The sequence below is a fragment of the Serinus canaria genome, chromosome 14, assembly GCF_022539315.1.
Source record: "Serinus canaria isolate serCan28SL12 chromosome 14, serCan2020, whole genome shotgun sequence".
Classification (NCBI taxonomy): domain Eukaryota; kingdom Metazoa; phylum Chordata; class Aves; order Passeriformes; family Fringillidae; genus Serinus; species Serinus canaria.
In genome coordinates, this window is record NC_066328.1 from 6,366,145 (window position 1) to 6,389,782 (window position 23,638).

General features: G+C 40.2%; 1 protein-coding gene across 1 annotated transcript in view; it reads right to left on the reverse strand.

Annotated features, from left to right (window-relative positions):
• Positions 1 to 23,638, reverse strand: part of LOC103817726 (uncharacterized) — a 73,667-nt gene that overhangs the window by 10,100 nt on the left and 39,929 nt on the right. Inside the window, exons 40-61 of the mRNA XM_050980277.1 lie at positions 22,580 to 22,732; positions 21,607 to 21,921; positions 20,663 to 21,019; positions 19,244 to 19,594; positions 18,624 to 18,755; positions 17,827 to 17,976; positions 17,248 to 17,364; positions 16,461 to 16,634; positions 15,533 to 15,740; positions 14,399 to 14,511; positions 11,601 to 11,738; positions 10,776 to 10,938; positions 9,951 to 10,110; positions 8,484 to 8,838; positions 7,358 to 7,471; positions 6,843 to 6,971; positions 6,226 to 6,387; positions 4,480 to 4,647; positions 3,203 to 3,368; positions 1,736 to 1,920; positions 1,093 to 1,185; positions 614 to 818 (exon numbers count right to left, since the gene is read on the reverse strand). Coding sequence (XP_050836234.1) covers positions 614 to 818; positions 1,093 to 1,185; positions 1,736 to 1,920; positions 3,203 to 3,368; positions 4,480 to 4,647; positions 6,226 to 6,387; positions 6,843 to 6,971; positions 7,358 to 7,471; positions 8,484 to 8,838; positions 9,951 to 10,110; positions 10,776 to 10,938; positions 11,601 to 11,738; positions 14,399 to 14,511; positions 15,533 to 15,740; positions 16,461 to 16,634; positions 17,248 to 17,364; positions 17,827 to 17,976; positions 18,624 to 18,755; positions 19,244 to 19,594; positions 20,663 to 21,019; positions 21,607 to 21,921; positions 22,580 to 22,732 — 4,108 coding nt within the window. The remainder of the gene's footprint in view (positions 1 to 613; positions 819 to 1,092; positions 1,186 to 1,735; positions 1,921 to 3,202; positions 3,369 to 4,479; positions 4,648 to 6,225; positions 6,388 to 6,842; positions 6,972 to 7,357; positions 7,472 to 8,483; positions 8,839 to 9,950; positions 10,111 to 10,775; positions 10,939 to 11,600; positions 11,739 to 14,398; positions 14,512 to 15,532; positions 15,741 to 16,460; positions 16,635 to 17,247; positions 17,365 to 17,826; positions 17,977 to 18,623; positions 18,756 to 19,243; positions 19,595 to 20,662; positions 21,020 to 21,606; positions 21,922 to 22,579; positions 22,733 to 23,638) is intronic.

Below are 23,638 nucleotides of genomic sequence, written 5' to 3' on the forward strand. Positions count from 1 at the left end.
GCAACAGGACACTTTGGTCACAACTGATTTCAAGCATGGTAAATCAACCAAATTCAGCTTTTGAGAGGGAATAGCCTAGAGCTAAGTGGCCCCAAGGGAGGTTTTACCCTTGTGAGAACTGAAGGTTCTCCAGCTAATTCCAGCTGACCACATTTCTCAAAGGTTTCAGTATGGGCCACAGTCCAGCTGAACAGTGAATTAGTGGCTACCGGATAGGCTTGGAAAAAACCAGATCAAGTGAAATCCAATTAGTACAAGCATTAAAAACTCAAGGAGGGATATGAACAGCCCTTTGGGAGGAAAGGCTTGCCAGGGAACTGTTACCAGAAATACTTCAGCTTAGGAATTAAGGACTCTCTTCTCATCCAATTGAACCCAGCCTCCTGCGACCGAGAAAAAGCCTCACCACTGATTTCATTAGAAAGGTGCTCCCAGAGAGCCTTCTTAGAGCTTATTGCATCAAGGCTCCCACTCTGTACACTAAGAGCCAAGGTCAGCACTAGATCAAAATAGAAACCCTTGTGTTGTTCAGTATGTTTTATAGTTTACAGTGAAGTTTGGTTTGCCCTGCACTGACATTGTCCCTCTTCTTGCTTTGCTCCATTCTGCTTACTTTGTAATTCATTCTGCATTTGCTGGACAACATCTTGAATTTTCTCCAGGTAAAGTGGAATCTTGCTTCTCAGAATGTGCCCAATTCCACTTTGCTTCCACATCTGGGTGACAGCTGTAGCCCCATTTTGCAGGAATCCTGCTGCCCTTTGCAAAGCCATTGAAGGCCAGCCAGCTGCTTCAGACAGGAAAACAACACGCTGCACCTACAGTGATTCCAAAAAAGAAGCAATTTAAAACACACAGTGATCTCAAGCAAAGCTTTGACTTCATTGCGAGGCAATTCTGACTCTGCAGCGTTGGTGCCAAGACACACGATCTCCACCATTAAACGCTTTTTGTCTCTGTATACAGGTCAGCACAGGAGTAATCACTGAAATGTTTGAGCAAAACAAAACAGCTGCAGGCAATATAATGATGTTTAACTAACACTACATGAACACTTCATGGTGTTTTCACAGATCATGTACAGATACTTACTGATCTCCTGAATCTCCACAGGTATCCATCAAACTTCTTTATCTTCTCATTCAGTGTGGCTTTCAAAAGGCTCCCAATTTCATTAAGTTTGTTCTGTGAGAAGATTGTTAAAACCTCGAATTCATTACTTAAAACTGTTTGTACTGGATCCACATCATTCAAAGTTTGTACTAGTTTAAAAGCCGGCAAACACCCACACTCACATTTCTTAGGGGAAACTACTTCTGCATTTTTCAATGCAGACAAGGGAACAGAACAGACAAACGGTAAAAAGTAAAAAGCCTTCCCCAAGTAGAGAGTATGTGAAACCCTACCCTACTGAAAGTGAAAGTCCATTCAGGATTCTGATCATTAGTTTTGTAACCAATAAGCTGAACAGTTACCTCTGCTCTCACTTTATTTTCTTGCCCTCCTAAGTGGATCCTCTGTTAGAAGAGGGCCCTGTATTTTCTATCTCTAGGCATGGCTGAATTTCTTAGTTCTCACCGTGGTAACTTCTCACATCAACGTGAAAATAATTAAAACATTGCATAATTTTGCCTGGTTACTCAGCAAACTCCCTGCATGGAAGGTGCTCCCTCAAAATAACAAATAAAATTCTGGGAAAATCACGCTGCAGTTAACAGCCACTCAAGGGTCTCACCTCAGCCTTAAGAACCGGCTCCCCACATCCATGGGCCAGAAAACTCAAGCTTCCATTAGCAGCTGCTAGAGTTACTTGTCCCACGTTTTCCTGCCTTTTACCATTGATGCTGAGATAGGTGTTAATGGCAGCCATCTGCTTCCCATCAGAACAAGCACTGACTTCCACTCCTTCTTCCAAATCCCCTTAAGGAATGAAAAAAGAGCCTTCATTTACAGGAACAACATTGGGAGACATTGTTTAAAGCCAGCTTTTAATTACTTAGGTGATCAATCAGAGCTTGATTAGAGTTAGGTGTGGAGGAAAAAACTAAAACAAAACAGAAGAGATAAACAAGAGAATTAGATCAGTGTCAGGATTTGATCTCTTCTGTGTGGCTTGTTAATGAATTACACAGATTTGCTACTGCAAATGAAGCACTGGATTAATGTAAATCTAAATCTCAGTCACACTGATTTACAAGGCCTTTTTTTCTACTTTAGTCCTCACTGTCCTTTGTTGCAGATGTTTCAAAACTGCTCAGGCCTTAAATGAAAGCCTGTCAGTTCCACCCACCACACACACAGGTCGTTTCCACAGAAGCACTGATGAGCATAAACAAGTGGTTGGCAAGGTGCACGTAGAATCTGGGTTAAGAGAGCGGAGTCATTTCTACAAACTTCTGACTTCAGTGATTCACAAACTAATGGTCCTAATCTCCAAAACATCATAGCATGCACAGATGAGGACATGAATCTGAGAACCATGCAGAAGCATGGAATAGCAAATCCATAAGTGAAACAAGGGCTGAGATTGTAAGCAACTTGAGTTTGAGACAACTGGGATACCACCAAATCTATTTGGTTTGCACCCAACTCTAACAGGAGCTGAAATGTGGATGAGCCCCACCTCTTGCAGCTCATTTCACCTCACTTTACTCATCTAGAATTCAGGCAAACTTGAAACAACGGCCGTTTTTTTCTCTCTATTGTCAGTCAGAGCTGAGTGCTGTGAGACAATCCCCTGCAGGCAGTGATTGCACACATCCCAGTTCGCACATCCCAGTTCAGCTGTTCCAGCATGTGGTACAGTCAGTCTCTGGAGATGCCTCTCTCATTTCCTTTATTGAATTTAGAATTATTTTAAACAAGGCACAAAACTTTAGGATGGTTAAATCAAGAGGAAATTAATCCTGTATTTTGTTACCATCTATTGTAATCATACAAAAATATGTCCCAAGCTGAGCTTTATAACAGATTTTAAACTTCAGCTTTTCTTTATCTGAAAGACCATAGCTTGAATGAAATGAGTAGCTCCATGCTAGGGACATGACTTTCTTCCTGTGTCTTCAGAGCAATGACACTGAGAGTTGCAGAATGGCTCCAGCTGGAAAGGACCCATCAGGATCATCAAGTCCAGCTCCCTGTTGTTTGCAGGATTACCTAAAATGAAGTCCTAGGCTGAGAGCATGGTCAGTGAGATACATACCTTGCAGATACCCCATGTAGTACTGAAAGCACTCCTTTCCTTTTGAAGCAGCTACTTTTACTTTCTCTTTCTGATCAATAATCCCCTCCACCAGGATTTGGCTCTGGACAGATGAGGAAGCAGCAGTTCCTGTCAGGCCTAGCCAAATATCTTCAAAGGCTCTTAACTGCAGCCATAAAGGAAAAACATTTATTCAAAGCCACCACACAGAATTAATGATCATTGAGAGATGGTGCTCAAATATCAGTGCTTCCCACAAAAGGATAAGTGGTGAGGGAAATGTTTCCCAGTGCTCCTGCACTATGCAGGAATTACACCGAGAGAGGCACAGGCATCAGAGTGATTGGCCCAGGAGCTGAATGACTGAATAGCACGAGAATTGTGGACAAAATTTTAATGGAAGCACTGAAATAAACAATGTCCCAGTCAGTTCTCTGTGAAGCTGCTGATTTGTGTCATTTATTCCAAAACACAGAATGAAGCAAGCTCACGCAGAGCAGCTGATACTCATTTAATCTCTCTCTTCTCTAAAGAGAGAGGAATGGAAAAATAATTTAGTATTTGTTACTGATTAAATCATCATCATAATTTTGTTAAGGGATGATCTATTGTCTCAGTGCCTAACTATCCACATTCCTAATAATGAAGAGTTTGGATGGTGCCAACCCTGTTAGTTTTTTACCTCACTCTGTTGTTTCCATCTGCCTCTCCACCATTTTAATTTCACAGGAAATTAAAAGTAAATGCAAAACTAGGGGGAGGGGAGAGAAAAACGATGAGATTTGTCTCAGAATGAGCAACATATGAGCTGGTTTGTGCCTTTTTTAGGGGTTTTTTTTTGGTTGTTTTTGTTTCGGTTTTTGGTTTTTTGCTAGTTCTTTTCTTCTGGCAAATTATGCTTTGTGTAAGCATTGTATTTTGTTTCCCTCTTTCTTCTGACGAGGTGAAAACCCCGTATCTCACACAACAGAGCAGTCATGCTGAAGGGGAATTAGAACAGCACACAGCCTCTTAAAATTGATACACTCCACCAGAAAGACACTTGCTTTACTTGTGACAGCTCTACAGAGAACTCCCGGTGGTGCCTTCCTTTGTCAGTCACACCACGTGGATGCTGCCTAACTGCTCCTTTTGAGCCAGCACTACAGAAACCAGGAGTGTTTTATGTTGCCTGCTGTTTTACAGTCACTGCCTGCACCTGACCTCTTTGGGAAATAGATGGCAGCAGGCCTTTAAAAACCAAACGCCAGTGCCAGTAAAATAAAATAGAAACTCACTTCAATTTCCAGAGAATAGTTCTTCACATCAGCAGTGCTCTGATTCTTTATGGATATTCCAATCAACCCCTCATCTCTCCCATGATCAGCAAGGCGGAAGAATCTGCCCTCTGACAGCAAAATGATGTCATCTTTGTTGAGCTGGTGCTTTCCAGATAAAACAATTACCTAAGTATGCACAAAAAAGGTGTTAAAGCTTCCAAATTCTTCATAACAAACTGGCTCTGCTTTGAGTAGCAAGAAGTTGTACAGTGGCAGCATTCTCATGAAATTAGACCACAAACAGAACTTGTAGTTTCAGAAACCAGCACATCTTCCTGCTCCTCACAGCACTGTCTTCATTACATCTTCAGTCTCTGTGCTCTAACAAAGCATGTTCAGTGATTACACCTAAAACCAGAGGAACAGCTGCAAAGAAGGATATTTTGTTAAAATGCCCAATGGTTTTTGCTCCTACTCTTCTCAGCTGTTCTAGACAAACGTTTTGATAAAGTTGGGGATACATGGGAAGTGAGGTGAATACTATTAATTTCTTCTCAATAGCTGGTACAGTTTGGGATTTGGAGTGGGAATGGTGTTGGTTTACACACTGATGTTTTGGTTTTGCTCTGTTATTTACCCTAAGTCAAGGACTTTTTTTGTGTGTCTCTCATGCTCTGCCAGTGAGGAGGTGCACAAAAGCCTACCTGGGACAGATGTCCCAACATGGCCAAAGGGATTTTCCACCCCACAGAATATCATGTCCAGTACATGAACTGGGGGGAGTTACCTGGAACAGGCAAACTTGGGTTTGGGAAGAGGGGTGTCTGGCATTGGGCAGAGGGCGATGAGCAGTTTTGTGCATCACTTTGTTTAGTTCTTTTCCTTTTCACTAGTAGTAGTAACTATTATTGTATTTTACTTTGTACAACATACAGGTTTTACTTTTGATTGTCCTCCCGATTCCACAGGGAGAGGATAGGGAGAGGGGGTTGAATGAGTGGCTGTGGTGCTTCATTTCCAGCTGGGCTTAAACCATGATACCTTTGAAGAGAACTATCCAAAACCACACAGGTACCTGCTTTTGGAGTGACAAGCATACACATCCTTTGCATTATAAACAGGTTCTATCACACCTTGGTCTGGGAAAAAGTTTTTTCCTGTTGCCAACAGAGCGTGAGCTGCTCTGACAGTAAGTAGGGAAACCAGGTGTCTTTCAGCCACTGGGAACTGGAGAGAGACATTTATTGCAGGTTCCAGGTTCTGTGTGAGTGTCTACAAGCAACGCTGAGGACCAGCATGCACCTAAGGAAGATCATGGGTGGGCCTTCAGTTTGTGTGTAATGGAAAAATAAGGTTTCATAACGGTTCAAAAATCCATCAGTACCAGCAGAGCAATCATAAAACCCAGCAAACTTTTACCCAGAGGGGAAGGAAAGCACTTTTACTCCTCTCTAGTCTCCTTTTTGATCTCTTATGAGCCTGTTTTGGTATTCTCCAGAAACATAAAGCACCTCTGAAAGAGGAACAGGAAAGAAAGAACATGGAGGAAGTGAGAATGTTTACAGCCATAAAAGGACCTACAGAATACACTGTAGTAGCAAGCAGAACCTTTCTGCCTCAGTCCATCAAATGACACTGTTTATTTATTTAAGCTACAGGAGTATGGTAAGTCTTCTGAAGAGTAGCAGCTGAGGAAAACTAAGTCTCCAAATGAGGATTTACATTTAAACTGAAGTAGGTTCAGTGTGTTTAAGTCAGACTTACATTTGGAAGGTCACAGAACTCAAAGCTCGAATAGTAATCCAGGAAAGAGTAGTAGTTGGTTTCTGTTTTACCCAGAATCTTCTGTTTGGCACATGGGGTCAGGAAAATATTTTCCAGAACAGCTTCTAACTGAAACTTATCAGGATACAAGAGTTGATTTCTCTGCAATGAACCAAGAAAGTTAAAAGATGACAGCAAGATCTTGGACACTCCTTGGAGCCCACTCATCCCCTCCCTGGGCTGGTTTTGTTATTCCAGTAGCTTCAGGATTTTAAGGTAACATTTCCAGAACATAACATTTCAATTTGTCAATGTTTTGGTTATCAGCTTTGTTACCAGTCCCCATCCTACAAGTTTTGCAAATTTAGGGCACAGGTGAGGCCTCTAGTTTGGAAGAACCCTTTCTTTCTTAACTATGCTCCATTTACCATTCTTCCTGTGTAGAGAAAAATGTAAAAGGTAAAGTGAAATAATGATATTTCACAAAAAACAATGCTCTATAGAAGTTTTCTTAAAATCCACTCAACAGTACATCTAAAAACCAAAATAATTCCTCATTTACTGAGAACTGCTTCCATAAAAATGGTGAGTCAACAGATACAACTGCCTTCTCTTACCTCGTACGTGAAATTGTGTTTGAATTTTTTGTCATCCCACTTCAGATCTAGGTATTCATTAAACAATGTTGGTCTTTGCTCTAGAGACCCACATGCATGCAGGTGTTCCATGCTTAATATTCTCTGAAGCTGGTAAAGTGGAAAAAATGGACACATATAAGTAATATTTTTTAAAAGTGTTCAGTATATCCTTGGGCAGTAGCTTTCTTGGGCAAAACCACACCCTGTGAGAACCCCTGGATGGTCTGTACCCATGAAACCCTGCTTCAGTCTCTCCAAGGAAACTTAAGGGGCTGACAGCTCTGTCCTGAGGGAAGGCTGCAGCCCAAGTAAAACCATGTCTGGCAACATGGTATGGAATTTTTCACAGCATTAATTTTTCTTTCTCTGATACACAAATGGTTGACTTCAAGGCTTTAATATGTTAACCAATACAGAAAAAAAAATCATTCTGTGAGGATCAAACACAGAAATTCAGCTATACTCATCCCTTCCAAGGGATGTAAGACTCATACCTGGCCTGCAGAGAGTGTCACACAGCCACCCCAGGCAGTGATGTCCATCTTGGATTTATCCTCCAGCCCCAGCTGGAGGTGAGCAGGCTGCCCAGCATTCCCTGAGACCTGCAGCTGAAAGCAGAGAAGGATTTGTCCAGCAGAACCAGCAGAATGATCCCCATCCACTGGAGGAAAACAGAACCACTGTGAAAGCTGCCACAGAGCCATGCTCAAACTCTGTGGAACTCAGTGGCTGGAAGCTCAGGGCCTGAGACAAACCCAGGGAAGCTGCACTTCTACTACCAAGGCCATGGAAGGCTTTTGTCACCTTCTCTGGAAGCTGCCTGGAGTCTGTCATGCTAAGCAACCAATGGCACAACTGCAATAATGACCCTGCAAGAGAATTTATTCCTCTGAATATGATTCTGGAACCATAGTGAGTATTGTGCAAACCCCCAAGCACCAAAGGGCTTCAGATGAACAAACACTGCACAGCTGGCACAGCTTATTGCTGAAAGTCTTCAGCCTCAGCAGCTGCAGTGTCCTGACCCACACAGTGCATTGGCAGACAGAAATTATACTGTAGCATTTGCTCTGGAAGGATGATTTGTGGAGTTCCTTCTCTTCTTTTTCTCTGTATATGCTTTGCAAGTGCATTTCAAAACTATAGTTTAAAGCCTTTCTAGTCCTGCACATTTTCACATTTGTGTTACAATTTCCTATACAATCTAAAAATTTACATTTTCTTCACAGGGGTATCAAAGGGTTTCTGGTTTGGTTTTATTGTGAGGTTGGATTTTTTTTTTTTTTTTTTTTTGGTTTTGTTTTGTTTTGTTTTTCTTGGATGTGCAGGCTGGGAGTTTGTTCATTGCTAAATGGACAAAATTTGCCTCATTTTCATTGCTTGGCAGGCTCCTGGGCACTTCTGGCTTCCTCCCATCCAAAATGGGTCAATACTAAAAGTGCAAGGCTGTTGGCTAGAAAACAGTGCTGGTGCTTTGGACACAAGGAGATCACAGCACTTGGTGCTCTTTACATTTTTCAGAATGATTCCTGGTTTTGCAGTTCTCAGGGATGAAAGGCACACTCACAGTAAATGCAGTATCACAGCTGAGTCTTTTGCAGCCCAGGTTCATTATCTCACCTGCTGGTTGTACTTTCTGCCCCTTCTTTCTGACAGGGAATGCACCTCCAGTTCCTTCAGAGTGTAATTAAATGGGTGGGCAACAGTGGCTCTGTAGCTTGTCCGGTGCCTTCCAATCTTCAGAGAAGATGACACTGATATCTGAGCCACATCAATAGATGGAAAAGGAACTTGTGAAATAAAACACCACTCACATACTGACCTCAAACATGCACCCAGTAAGATTTCCGTGTACCTTGTCCTCAGATCAATTATGTGCACAATAAAGTCCTTCCTGAAGAAGTGAGGCAAATTAATAGTAAAATTAGAACAATTTTTGTGGCTTGAATTCAAAAGAGAACTGCTCTGTCTTTTACTAAAATAATGAACAATGATTAAGTTTGCTGAGACTTAATTTTGATCTCATCTTTAGGCACTGCAGGCTGCACTGCCACAGAGTCATTGGACAAAGCTTGCAAACTTAAAGCACAAGAAAAAGCATTTGCTTCATCAGGAACTAAATTCTGCTAAGTTATTGAGAAAAAAATATTTTTTGTGGTAATTCAGATAGTGGTGGGATTTTAATAATTGTGGTAATTTAAGAAGTACTAAAAAATACATTCTATACAACTGCTGAAGTAAATTTTGGAATTTTAACACTTATTAAAGAAATAAAAAAATTTAGTGCTCTTTCAGGCACATTTATGTTTATGTGTGTAGCATACTTTATACATTGTCTTCTATCTTTCCATTATTCAGAAAATAATGCAATACTCAGCCAAGGTGCTGCATTTCAGAGGCACATGTAAAGATAGCTCAGTTAGCAGCAAGTCAGGAAAGTGTCCCCAGTTAATCACATCTGGAAATCAACCTACCCTCTGTTCTCCAAGTTCTGTCCTTTTCATTCTTTATATTTTTAAAAAATAGTGATGACTTACTTTATGAAAAGAGAGACTGGTTTCAACTGTTCCACATTTGTCAGTCTTGCTAATAAGGAGGAGAGTGAAAGAATGAAATACAAAAGAGCTCTGACTAAATCAATAAAGCTGAAAATGCTAAGCATGGTCTGTGTCCTCTTCTGTGTGGGTAAATCCAGTATTATACCCATGCAACGAGTTCTTCATCCTTCTCAATCTCAACTAATGCTCACACTTGCTCACTTGTCTTTGATTTTATTTCTTTGTCCATAAGCTGCTTTAAGCATGACATTTGTGCTATTCTTCCCACCTACTCTCAGAGGCCTTTACCCAGTGCTTTGAAGCTTATGCATTTCATTACCTTTGATTAAGCAGCAAGGTGTGGGGTTACTGCAAACAAAAAAAACCTATGGCCTGAAAATATTTCCTACAAGATTATCAGCTACCCAGCTTTCACAGTCAGAACTTTTATACATCCAAGAAGGGGGATAGTTTGCCTTATAGTCAAGTTCCCTGGCTTGCTTAGTGCCTTTTTTATTTAAAAAGAAAAACCAAAAACCCCTCCTGGTACCTCCTGAATACCAATTTATTTGCTCTGGGCCACTGTACCTTGTCCTTCTCGTTCCAAATGACAGTAAGGACATCCTGGTGACTGCGTGCTGAATGTTTCACATATAAGTTGGCCCAGACATGCCGTGGAAAAGGGATGGAGAGAGGATGGAGAAGTTCCACTACAAGGAAAACAAACAAGTAACATTTCACACCAGGAATCATGACCCTTCCCAGGACATTTTCCCATATGCAGCAGGACATCCCTTGGCTCCCAGGGAAACGTGGTCTCTGCTCACACACACCCCCACCCAGCAGCCACAAGGGCTGATGTCTGCTCAACATGAGGAAATGTGAGAATAGGAACCCTCTCTCTATTTACCAGCAGAACAGTAGCTACCTGCAATAACCAAAAGACTGACAGCTACATCCAGAGCAACTTCAGCAACAACAAGCAGGGAAATAATCTGTGTGAAACTGAGACGGCCTTACGCTGGAAGAGGAACAGCTTACAACACTCAAACAGGTAAGTGCACTTATCTTCCCTATTTTCACATCACAAAGACTCAACAGGAGGGTTTAACACCTCAAGGTAGCAGCCAGTGTGACCAGTGTTCCCTTCAGCACCCAGTACTCAAGTTTTATGTTCCATATTCACAAAGCAGAAAGAGAATTCTGAAGTGGATGTTTCTAACAGCCAGATCTATCAGGAATTTAAAGCAAAGACCTTAGAAGACCTAAATTGAAACCAGGATTGAAACCCTTTGGACAAGCATTTTGAATATGCATTTTGCAGTTTATTTTAAAAGTCTGCTTTGAACACTTGTAAAAGACTTGAGAAACCTACCCTGAATGCCATGGCCTCCAGACAGCTTTGGGAAGAGTCCAGTGTAAGTGCCTGTTAGCTTTATCTCTTTGCCATCCCACAGGGCAATGTGCCTCAGCAGATGAGTTCTGTTGCCTTTTTGGTAAATTGTCATAAACACAAGCTGCCTTGGAAGAATTTTTAACTAAAAATAAAAGAAGGCAAACGTTAAACCCCAGATTGTCTGAGAAGGAAAACCTGAGTGTAATTTTGGTACCCCAAAGTCCTGTGGGCCTGTAGGAGTATGTTTTTAAAAGGTCTAGTACAATGATACTCTAAGCTCACTGCTCTCATATGAGCTATTCATTTCTACTTGTCTTCATTTCTACAGAAGTTGTCTTTGCAAATAATGGAACATACATAAACAACCGAGTATTCCCTTTCAACAGTCTTTGATTATTATTCAGTTTGATTTTCTTTTATCTCACAGGATAAACCTTACAACATCAAGAGTCCCACTATTACAGAATAAATCCAGCAGATTGCACAAACAACAATAGGTACTTGGGAAATATTTTCTTATTTAGAGAAAGAGATGTGTGGTACCTGCATGATAAAAACAGGTTCAGTTTGTAGCACATTATTTTTCTTATTTCCTATAAATCCTATATGAGTGCTCCATCTATAGGAGCAAACAAATATAAACTCAAACTAATCCACACTGTAATGTTTGTTCATGCTACTGGAGAAATCAAGGGCAAAACAGCTCAAACAGCAGGAGCTGCATTTGGCCTTCACTGCTTGGCAGCCACCCCCTGAGTGCCCTCCTGTCATAGCCTGCCTTTGCTATCAGTGGGCGGTACCAACCTGGGCCATGGTCTGTGCCACTTCAATGGCATTAGTGTAGCTGCTTCCAGTCAAAGTTAGCTTTGCTGAAACGTTGAAATCCCTTTTTTCCATCCTGAGGTAGAGCTTGCCTTTTGCTTCACTCATATCATAATTTACCTTTTTAAGTTCCCGTTAAATTAAAAAAAAAAAAAAAAAAAAAAAAAAAAGGAAAAGACTGGCATTGTTAGCATCTTTAAAAACAGGAACATCCTCAACAATAAAAAAATGCTAGAGATACTAGTACTAGCAATGAAGCAGCTAGACTCCTAACATACTAGACAAGTCTACTTTGCAGGGATGTATGCAATGGATTACTTGCAGATAGTTACCTTAGAAGACAGTTGTGCTGCACAAGGGAAGTAGTGTAGAAAGAAGGGATGAGTCTGGAGTGCTTTTATATTCAACTCTTCACTAAAGGGAAGAAATGTTCTCTTGTTCAACAATATTTTAAAAAGTCCACTCTTGCTGGCAGCACAAGCTCATCTGAGTTAGCTCCAAGTCTGCCACTGCTTTTAGAGTTAAAATGGCAGCACCTGTCACTGAACACTAACCCAGCTCCCAGTTTTTGATACATTCACACAAAATGAGCTCAATAAAATATCTGTGTATGCATCCCAGGGACAGAATGTAGCCCACTGGACCAGGAATCATTTTGCCATAGCAAATGCATCAGCTTTTTTAAAATGAGAAAGGTATTTTGGAATCTGACTTTGCAAGCACTGTCATAGTTTATAAACTTAGAATTTACAATGATTAGAGATTTTAACAGAACTTACAAAACTTTTCAGTGCAAAGGTTTTTTGCTAGAAACTTAAGAAATATCTGAAATACCCCAAGGCTAAAAATATCACACCTCTAAACACCCTTAAAAGCCTACAGTTTTGTGCAGATACAGCCATACTGACACCAACTTAGAAAAACAAGTCACCATAATTTTACAAGTTTCAACTGTGCCAAAACAATTTAATAAGATTTAAATATTTATGTCAAGTTAAGTTATATTTTTAAGTACCTGTCTGGTGCAGGCCTAGAGTTTTATGGACTCTTTCACATCTGCTACTTGGATTCTGTGTGGGCAGGCAGAGACAGGCCCCAAGCTGTGAGGGGAAGAATCTGTCTGCAGCCCTTCAGAAACTCCCTGAGGTTTACAGAGTGTTTGGTGTGACTACTCACTTTATCCAAGTTTTGTTATTCATTTCACCAGTGATTTGGTGATTATTACAGTAACTGTATTCCATGGAAATCAGTGGCCTAATGACATTTTTTATAGTGCTCAGAATGACCCTTTTACCCTTGCTGGTCTTTTTTTCTGCTAATGGAAAAGGAGAAGTTTTTGTTTTGTTCATAGGTCAGCCTCAGAGCACCTTCAGTTTCATTTTCAGTCATGACTTCTTGAATTGTCATCTGTGGAGGGGGAAAATAAACAAATCACATGCCATAACTTCTGCCCATCATTTCACCTCAACTGAGCACAATCTCTTGACTCATTTAAAACCATCATCTTGACTGAAGTTTATCTTCCAGACAGGCCTTCTGGATGCTTCCTAGATGTAAACCAAGAGCCTCACGAGTGGTTTTCCTTTTTTTGTGTGTGTTTCCATAGCTACTCATTTGCATTATTGACAAATATTAGTGTTACATTCAATGTACCCTGATCTGGTTTAAGTCTAAAGCTACTGGTTCTTGTTTATGTCTCCCACAATCTCATGTTTCATATACCTGAAAGAAATTGTGCTTTTTTTTTTTTTTTTTTTTTTTGGTCCAGGGCATTCCTCCCACAGCTGCTGCATCATCTACAGCCTCATCCTGAAAATGCTAAAGAACCTCTCTGGGAGAGATGAGGGCCATTTCCCACACTTCAACAGCAACACTGGTATTTGCCAAAGTCTGTGGGAACAGTAATTTCTGAAGTCCCCTGGTTATACTCATACTTTATGAATTAATAAGGCACCACAAGAATTACCATCTCTGCTTTTCTTTTTTTTTTTTTTTTTTTTCATTTGAACATTTACAGGATAAAAGACATTTCACTAAATATTAATGGGGAAGAAGCAGTGAAAATATCTTATGCCTTTCAGAAAAAGGTTGGCAGTAAATATTCCCTTGAAACAATGATATTTCATATGCAGGTTTAATATTGTTCTAATGTTTATGTTCAGGATACTTGATCTTTTCTTACATCCTAGCTACACATCCTGTTACTTGAAGAGAAGGTGGAAGGGAAGGGGACATTGCAAATAATGCTTCTTTCTCCCAAGGGATAAACAGACACAGCCTTTGTTGATCCTATCAAGTAGTTTGGAATATAAATCTACTTCTGTTTATTCAACACTGAAGCATTTTAGGTATTTGTGCTACAAGTGGTTTAACCAAGGCAAGGAGTTCTCTAGGTATGAAGGACAGCTGTTTTCTACCAAAAGTTCTTTCTACTTTTGTGAGCCCTATCAGCTGCAAAGTGACAGTAAATACTTACCTTCCTGAAATTATTAACTCTGAAAATGGGCATTTTAGGTACCTGACCAGTTTCCTTAGAAACAGACCACTAGCTCTGTATTTAAGTTAAATGAGGATTCAGACAAACTGGCCAAGTCAGCTCTCAGCTGCGCTTTTATATAAACCTGGAGTAATTTCACTGAAGCCACTGGAAGTGCTCTGGATTAATGCAAATGTAACTCAAGTGACAGCTTTCATCAAAGCACAGCAAAGGTTTTGAGGTGCATTACCTTAAAAAAGAAGGGAAGTCCCAGGTGATGGAGAAGTGATATTGAATGCTTCACCTCTGCCATGAACACAAATATGCCAAAGGGTTCAAAGTCTGTGTCAACATCCACAGTCACAGTTATATCTTTCTCATCATACTGGATTTCACAGACAGTCTTGGCTTTGTTTTCTACATTGAAGGAACAAAACAGTTCCAATTTGAGCAGCTAATTTTTGAGAAATTTTAGTACTGCCTGCATAACATCAATCCAGCCAGCTTTTAGCTGGCTAAACACATTCATCAAAACAAAGTCATCTTTCAGGATTACAAGAACTTCAGCCTGTGGTTGGAGGAGGGCAGAGATTTTCTGGATGTCCTTGAACTTTGTCCTTACAAGGTCTTGTGGTAACAGAGCTTGTGTACCCACATCCAGTGTTAAGTGGCAAGTTAGTTCCTGTCAGGAACATGTTTGTGCAGCTAGAGCTGACTAATCCATACAGCCAACTGCATCCCTGGCCTGCAGCAGCCTCTTCCAGGCAAGAGCTCTGGGCTGTTCTGACCTCCAGTGACTCCTTTGGTTCCAGCTGTAGCAGCTCAGCAGTGCCCAAAGAGCATGACCCTGAGACCTTTCCTTACTGTCCTACCAGCTTTGCATTTTTGAAAAGGAGAATATGAGACTGCTGAAAGATCAAAGTGAGATAAGAGATGTGAAACCCTGCAAATTCTTTAAGGTAAGACAAAACCCACAGAAATGGTGGGTTTGTGGTAGAAATCACATGGTGACTGTGGCTATCCTGAGAACAACCTCTTGTCCTGTTGCTTTTTTCTGAATGGGTGAAAGGAGATGATGCCACTCACATTAGTGTTGATTCAGTGCCTGCTAACCTCAGTAATTCCTGCCCTTTTGTGCTCGCACAGTTGTTGATTTTTCTTCAACATGAATATATTCCCCTGGGGGTACCTGATCACAGTGTAAGAGAGATATGCAGATAGGATTTATGCCAGGGCAAGCTTTCAGGGTAGGCTGGCTCCATCAACTTATCACAGATGCAGTTTCAGAATGACAAGTTTACTTACAACAACATAAAGCCTCTTTTTAGGTACTACCAGCCAATCTCAGTCTGTTGAAGAACATCCATGAAGAACAGCTGAAACATCCTCATAGAGCTATTAGAGAATAAAAAACCTGCCAGGAATGGCAGGTACCCACCTGATTTCTGTAAACTGAAAATCAAGTTGATTGCCTTAGGATAGCCAGATGCCTGGAGTACCTCACTGCTGTGCACACTCTGGCAGAACACATCCACTTGGTGGCCAACATAATAGGAGTTTATGATGTATGTGATTGATGTTTCTCCAGCTGCAATGTGCACATATCTCTCTTGAGTAGTGTTTCTCCCTTGAAAAACCACATCTATCTAAAAATGACATATAAATGTAAGTTCTCAAAACAACATTTGAATATTATTTAGTTTTAAGACAGAAGAAAATGGAAGTGAAAGAAATTTATTAACAAAATTTCATGTCAAAATTTATCCATTAACAAAATGTCTCTTGGCCTTTCATTAATCATCTTTCACTTTCAAGTATGAAGCTCATTCAACTGAATGAATGTCAAGCCATGCAAGCCTCACTGATCTATGGCAAATTTTCATTAGGTTCTTTATATCCCACAAACACAACTTCCTTCTTATAAAGGATACTTAATATACACCCAGTGACAATATTTACCAGATGGTAGGTACTCCAGTACTTCTCTGAAAATAGTACCCTAAGAAACACTTCTTTCAGTATTAAAATTCCCATTAAAGAGTATAGGAGCAATACTCCAGTCCCTGGTGCAATGTGCTCAAGGTGACCTGCAGAGTTACAATATCAACAGTACCCACTCTGCTACCTCTGATCAGAATGGAAGAGTCTTGTTCAAAAAGCAGTCAAGGAGAAACTTTCTATTTCAGTAGTTCAGGTTTTAGGCATCCACAGTTTTAAATAGGAGAAAATCCCAGCTCCCGTCCTGTACCTTACTAAATGGGAGTTTTCATTCAAGCCATGACCTTGAATTACATCCTTATACAGGACAATAGTCAAAATTAAAAACAGAAAAAAACCCAAACAAAACAACAAAACCCCAAAACTACCTGTAGAGATGATGGGACTCTGGCTTGTAGCAGCCATGGCAAAGAGTGATGAAAATTCCCTGTTATGTTGGTACTTGTTTCAAACTCCTCAATTTGTCCTTCAAGAACTGTTAGGTGAGCACCATAAAGCACTTGCAAACTAAAGCTCCTGGTGACTTTGAGGTTCAAGATAGCCTGAGTGCAACAAAAGTAAATTGTGAAAAGACAGAATTGTAAAAATTAAAGCTCCTGCTGGTAAGGGTTCTTTCTTTGGTTGAGACAGTGTAATCTCAAAGATTTGTCAAAGATGCATCTTGTATCATTTTATAACACAACACAACATAGTTACAAATGTCTCTTTTATTTTAGAATTCAACCATTTAACATGTATTCTCAAGTATGGCCTTGCTTTAATGCTATTCAGTTACATGGTTAATAAGTCTTGTGTTTCTAAGATAAAAAAATATGCCAGGTAATCAGAGTTCAGAAGGAAAATATCATTTGGAAAGGGCCCAGTAAAATGCCAGCAGTGCTCCCCTCTGCCCTGTGTGTCCAGGGGACACTGCAGTTCTGTCAGACCCACAAATGCAGTGCCCTCCTCTCACTCCACACTGGGAGCAACCTCCAGCCCCAAGCATGTGGAAAGTCTTGGTCTAAACTATCCTCCCATGAGAACAAACTGAACTTCTGGACTCCCCGTCACCAAAACAGCAAACATGTCAAGTCCCACCTACACCTGCTGCTCTTTGCCATCTCACTTCCCCAGCTGCTGTCCCCCTCGTGCCATGGCTCCAGGTTGATAACCTACCTGTAACTCAATCCTGTCTTTTATTTGCAAAGTCTTCAATGTGTCTATGTTATGAGTAAGTTTGTAGTTAAGAGACACAACATCCAACTTCTGGACAAAGTTCAGTTCTTCTGTAATCTGCTCAGTTCAAGTAAATATGACAAAAGTTAACTGTGGCACATCTCTGACATGGAGACTTCCCTGAATAACCATAATCATTGGACTAATCACACATTAGAATAAAATTATGAAAACTATGAAAACTTTATGGTGAAGAATTGTCTAATTTTTTTTAGGAGTTACAGCTTTGTACTTTAAAAGGGAATATGTTACACCGAGTGAAGATTCTTGATAAGGAAGGTTTGAGATCATTTACAAACGAGAGTCAAGAATCTTTGCTGATGTCAAATTTGTTGCAAGGAGCAATTGCACAGAAGGACTGGCTGAAAGGTACTGCCTTCCTTTAATACAGGCCTTTAGAACTAACCCAGCCCTGCCTAAGTTTTGCATTTGGATTGTCTGCAGAAACAATATTTACCAAATCAATTAGCTCACTTCAACTTCTATTTCACATATTACTGATTTGGAGAAGACACTTACTTGCTTGTTGTTCACACAGAAATTAATAAATCCTTTATAGAAGTCACTGTTTTTTTCTGATATCACATCAAGTAACATCTTCATGGGAATGCCACTGTCAGCAGCTCTTTGGATGTTATGGGTTAGTACTGCATCCAGCTCTTGCCTTTCCTGTTAATATTTCACAGCACAGAGAGCAAAGCATGCGTAGAACCCAAAGATCACTGCAATACAGAGCTCAAACCAAAAATCTGTCTGTCCTACATTTAACAGGAATTAAACTCCCACTAGCTATGTTGTTTCTCTATGGCACAGAAACATGCAGAAATTACCAGTGATGGCAGGAAAGTGAAGCACCTGAGGAAACAGGTACTTGTGTTGTTCTCTGCTCTCTTGCTCTGATGACAAGAGAATCCAAACTTGTAATTGTCAACAGAAAAGCAAGAGATTCACAGCCTTCCCTGTGCTGCTGTCTCACTGAATAAACAAACAGCAGTGTCTCAATTAATCACTGCCTATTATTTTGCAGGCTAAATCACAGTGATGTAAAGAACATCCAACAGTAGAATACAAGCAACAAAAATTTACACATAAAGAGCATAACAAGGAAATTATTCAGGAAGTGCCAGAGCCTACATCCTATTATCCTATGCATCAGTTACTGCACGTTGAAGGTGCCAGATTTTCAAAGACTTCATTACTTAATTTTTATTCTGGCATTTATTACTTAAGCTTGACTATTTATTCCAAATAACATAGGTTAGGGTACATTACTCAGCACTTTGTTTACACACTCCAACAGCCTGCAGGGTACTCACATCAGTGACTTTTAGTATAAAGAGTCCTCGGAATTTACTTTCATCAACAGTGATCAGTGTCTGTGAATCTAGGCTCATTTTATCCATCAAAAGATAGCCTGAGCCATCAATTTTCATTGGTGCTCCAAGATCCTGTAAAAGAAAGAAAGAACTTTTAAAAATCACCACTTTAGCACTTAACCACAAATGCATTATAGCTCTGAAACTTAATTCCTAATAGTAACTTTAATCACCTAGCTGTAAAATCAAGTATATCAGGCAGCATAGACACAGGATGTTTCAGAAATCTTGAGAGACAACTTTGAATAATCATAATTTCTCAACAGAAAAACCCTTCAGAGCTCTCAATCATCTTTTAGAAAACACATCAGAGCTAGTACAAGCAAGTCCATTATCTACAGGCACTGATTAACAGAAAATTTGGCATATGCCGTATGAAAAAAACAGTGAATGACTGGCTCCAGAAGTAAGATGCAACATTTAAAGAGAATGTTTTTATTATTTCTATGCTACCTCTTTGAAGTACTTAGATTATTGTCTTTTGACTTTAGCAGGTACAAAGCATTATACTAGCTTAGATGTATAAATTCAACATTAAAGGAGAAAATTATTTTCCATACCTGAATTGTTTGGCATTTGTTTTCTATAAGCATTTTCCACTGCAGGTTCTTTTCGGGGTCAAAGTCCCCATTCATGTGAAGCTCACACGCACCCAGTTTCATTCCAACTCCAATAAGATATTTTAAGTGTTTCCGTGCAGTGATGGATAGCTCATTTTCCCTTGGGATTTCCCTCAGCTGGGGGAGGTCGTGCCTGAACTGAATTTCCAGAGCCATCTTTGGCTTGCACTCTGCTCTCACTTCAAGATGGGCAGTTTTGCCTTCTGTTTCCAGGACAGAGAGCAGCTCTGCCTGGCATTTGTCTTTCTGAATAGATCCTGTGAGCCGTGACTGAGTTGGGAAACTGAGATCCTATCAAGATTTAAATAAAAAATCTTTTGGAATACACAAACACTTTAGGACAAGTGTATATTATATGATACAATTTCAGAGACAAAACAAACAATCTCCAAGCTGCCATTTTTCTCCCCCTCAACAAGAAAGATGGTGATTTTTCCTGAATAGGACCAGATGGAAGATTTAAGGACTGTCCTGCAGAATTCACAACTTCTTCATTTTTATGATGTTTTTACATTTACAAAAACCACCAAATACCTGTTTCTCCATATTGGCAAAGTTTACTAAACATTCTGTGCTTCATCCAGACCACACCAATCTCAGTTTTCAAACAAATTAATGTACAAAAAATCATAGGCCTAACAGACATTCTTGCAGCTGAAAGGGAAAGCCATGATAAACACCAGGACTAGTTAAATCCAGTACCAGATGCAAGCCTTAGGCCTGCTGGTTGTAGAAGGTTTGTTTTTTTTAATAATTGAACTTCCAGCTTGTCTTGTGCAACATCCCAAATGAAAGGTTTCTTCCCATTCTGGCAAAGGATTTCTACAAACACTGAAAATTCTACTATTTTTAATACTTTAAGGGGTTTTTCATTCCCTTTTCACTACAAGTTTGCTGTCATTTTTATTTTACCACTTTGTAGTTGAGGAAGTTACTCAGTTTGAGGATTTGAAAGCAAAATATAAATGCCCATGAACATCTAGGAAAAAACCCTGATTTTGCAATAGTCATTCTTTCCAATGTAGTCAGTGAGGCTAACTGGAAAAAGCAAGGAAGTTCTCTCGATATAAAGCTCACAGGCCAGGGAATGTATTTCTGACAGAGTGCAGGCTAATACTGCTGTCCAGCCTTAGAGGGCAGTGTCGGCCTGCGAAGGCAACAGTCAGCGAAGGCTGAACTGATCTCAGCCTTCAGAGAGCACCTGGGAGCAGGATGTGTGAGACACTGCCCTTTGATAATGCTGTGGGACAGGCGTGCCTTTAGAGTGCCTTCCCAACACTCCAGCAGTGCCATGTTAGCTAAAACCCACAAGGCCTTCATTTGATCCCCAAACTCTCTGTAAAAGCTTCCCAGAGCTACCTGCAGAAGTTGACATTCTGTTTCTGTTTCCAGTGTCCAGTAAGCTTTACTCTGAATATGGAGATCCCCTCTAGCCCTCAGTCTGCATGTGCCAGCCTGCAGCAGGAAAATGCCCTCTGTGGTGGAGTCTGTGGCTGCAGAGAACAGCACTGAGTTTTCAAAAGGCAGCCCAATCTGGCTGAGCCAAGGAAATGAATGCTTGAGCATCCCTTGGAGTGTGTATTCATGCTGGCAGGAGGTGTCTATCTGCACATCCACTGCTCTGCCATCACACTGAAGGTTCATTAACAAGCCCACGTTGCAGATGTTCTGTTGAAATGAGCCCCCCAAGACTGCAGCACGAGGCAACCCCATCCCCTACAACAGAAAAGATTACACAATTTAAAACACACAAAGCAAACCGTCTTCTCATTTTTTTCCTAATTAATCAGAAAGCATTCCTTCTTTCTGAAACAATCTGTGTTTGGGAAGGACCATACAAGGCAGCTTGTTTCATGAGAAATCAGAAATTTCTCTGTGAAAAAAACTGAAAAAAAGCTAAATGGGGGGAGGGGGAAAAGAAGAATAAATCCCCAAATAATCTTTTCATAACTAATGTAGAAGAAAAAAACCTTAACCTCCACATTTTCAAACTGAAAGGACATGCTTTTCACTAGATTTTAGGACAAAAGTTTATTTTAATTAATAAACTATTATTAAGCAACATTTTTATGGCAACAGCAGTAACACCTACTATTGTATTATTTCAAATTATCACTTCCCCCTGCAAATGCTCTGACTCATTGCTCTGTCAGAACTTTAATGATCAAATGTGGCCTATGCATAAATGTGTCAGGAGACAGTTTTTGTGAGTCAGTGATCTGAAATATACAGATTGGAAGGGCATGCAGAAAACAATCTGGGCTTACCTCTAGACTGATGCACTTGTTTCTAAAAGCAAGTACCCATCCTGTCTCATTGCCTGCCAGGCTCAGTTCCCCATCAGCTTCCAAAATGCAAGGCCCAAGGACAATTCCAAGGATGCCCTTGTACTTGTCACTTCTCATGGCTGACACCTTCAGTTGGTTCTCTCTGGCAATTCCCAGAGAATGAAGTAAAGGCAAAGAATGCTGGAAGTCAATTTCTAAATGAGGATGGATGTTACTGGTGGCATAGAGTTGTAGGCAGGCAAATATGTTGTGAAAAGAAATATGTCCAAAGAGGATGACAGTGAAGTTGCTGGTAAATATTGACCCATTCAGTGAAACTCTTGCTGGAGTCTGAAAAATTACAGAAAACTGTGGTCAAGTTTGCTTTCCTGTCAGGTCACATACTGTTTTTAAAAGCTCATATTACTAGAAGAGAACTATTCCCTACACCATTTTGTATTCATCCTACATAATTATAAATGCTGAAACAAACAGAGAGATGGACTCAAATCTTTATTTTGGAGTTCCATAAGAGAAATAACAGGAAGAAAACCCAAACCAATTATTAATGAAAATATTTGAAAGTGCACACAAAACTTCCAGGAAGCTCAAATCCATTTCTACATGTCTGACACTTTCAGTACTTATTCCCTCCATAGTAGTTAAGACACTATGCTGTTGAGAGCAAAGTTTATAAATGAAGCAAGTACCTCAAAATGATGAAATGCAATTGCACCATTGCAAAGGCCAGAAAGTTGTTTGTTAGCAGATTCTCCACTGCAAGCAACCTGTTGATGTTGTCAACAAAGCACATTCAGAAAATGAATAAAAGCAGGGAGGACTAAAATTCAAAGGAGCAAGTTACAAGGTTGCTTTAAGGATCAAATGGATGAAGGCACCAAAACATTGATTGAAGGTTAGAGTTCTGTTTCAAAAAGATAAACAGTTTAGTGTTTAGTGCACTAAATACATTAAAATAAACGGCAGAATTTCTGCAAACCTCTAGTACATGTGGAACAATGTCCATCAGTCCTCCCACATCATGGTGAATTGAAAGAGAAATTTCCATAGCAGTGTCAGTGGTTTTCTTTGCTATTTCAATCTTGAGCTGCTCTGCCTCCACTATGGTTGTTATCCCTGCAGCAATCTTTCTGGAGAAATTCTATGTACAAAAGAAACCAAATCATGGAAAGAAACAAACAACAACATCCCAGCAACAGCTGGGAAAGGCAGAGTGTGTTGCACTGTGCTTAAACATCACAGCCTGTGTCAGGGTGGCAGCACTGGTAAAATAAAAGTGCAAATTCATCAAGGCAGCCTCATTTCAAATAGAGATTTTAGTGCTATGCCAGACCTTCTAAATGCAGTGTATCAATAATTCCTTCTGGCTCCAAAACATATTGAGAGCATTCAATACCCTGAAGGATTTAAGACCTCAGGCACAAGCAATTAAAGCACTGGAACTATTAAAAATCAAGGCAAAGGAACTGTTTAGAATTCTTTGCACAGCTCTGTGTCTCACCCTACCACAGTGGTTGAAGCCACCCAAATATAAGCATGTGAGTGACTTGAGCTTTTCAGTGGATGTCTGAGACAGCAAACTATTTGAACTCTTCTTTTATGGAACAATAATCTGCAATGCAAAAGAGCTGTAATATTAACAGATCCATAGCAGAAATGCAGATACAGAGAAGAGTGGCCAAGCAACACCATACCAGGAATCATGGTCCACAATGCTTCTGTGGGTAGGAATTCCCAAAGGGAAAGCCATGCTAAACACCAGGACCAGTTAAATCCAGTACCAGATGCAAGCCTTAGGCCTGCTGGTCCACTTGCCATTTATAGGGGAATAATAAAATTGGAGAAGACATATATTCATATGCAGCAAAGCACTTCACTTAAATGAGAACTGAATGTAGCATCTCATTTAGTCTAGATTCAGCTCCAAGAACTCAGATGACAGGTCCACAGTATGGCAAGGAGCCAGACAACACCTTTCTTTCACTCAGGAATTTAATACATCTCAAAAACAGAGCAGCTTCTAAAATAAATATATAGAGTGCACAGG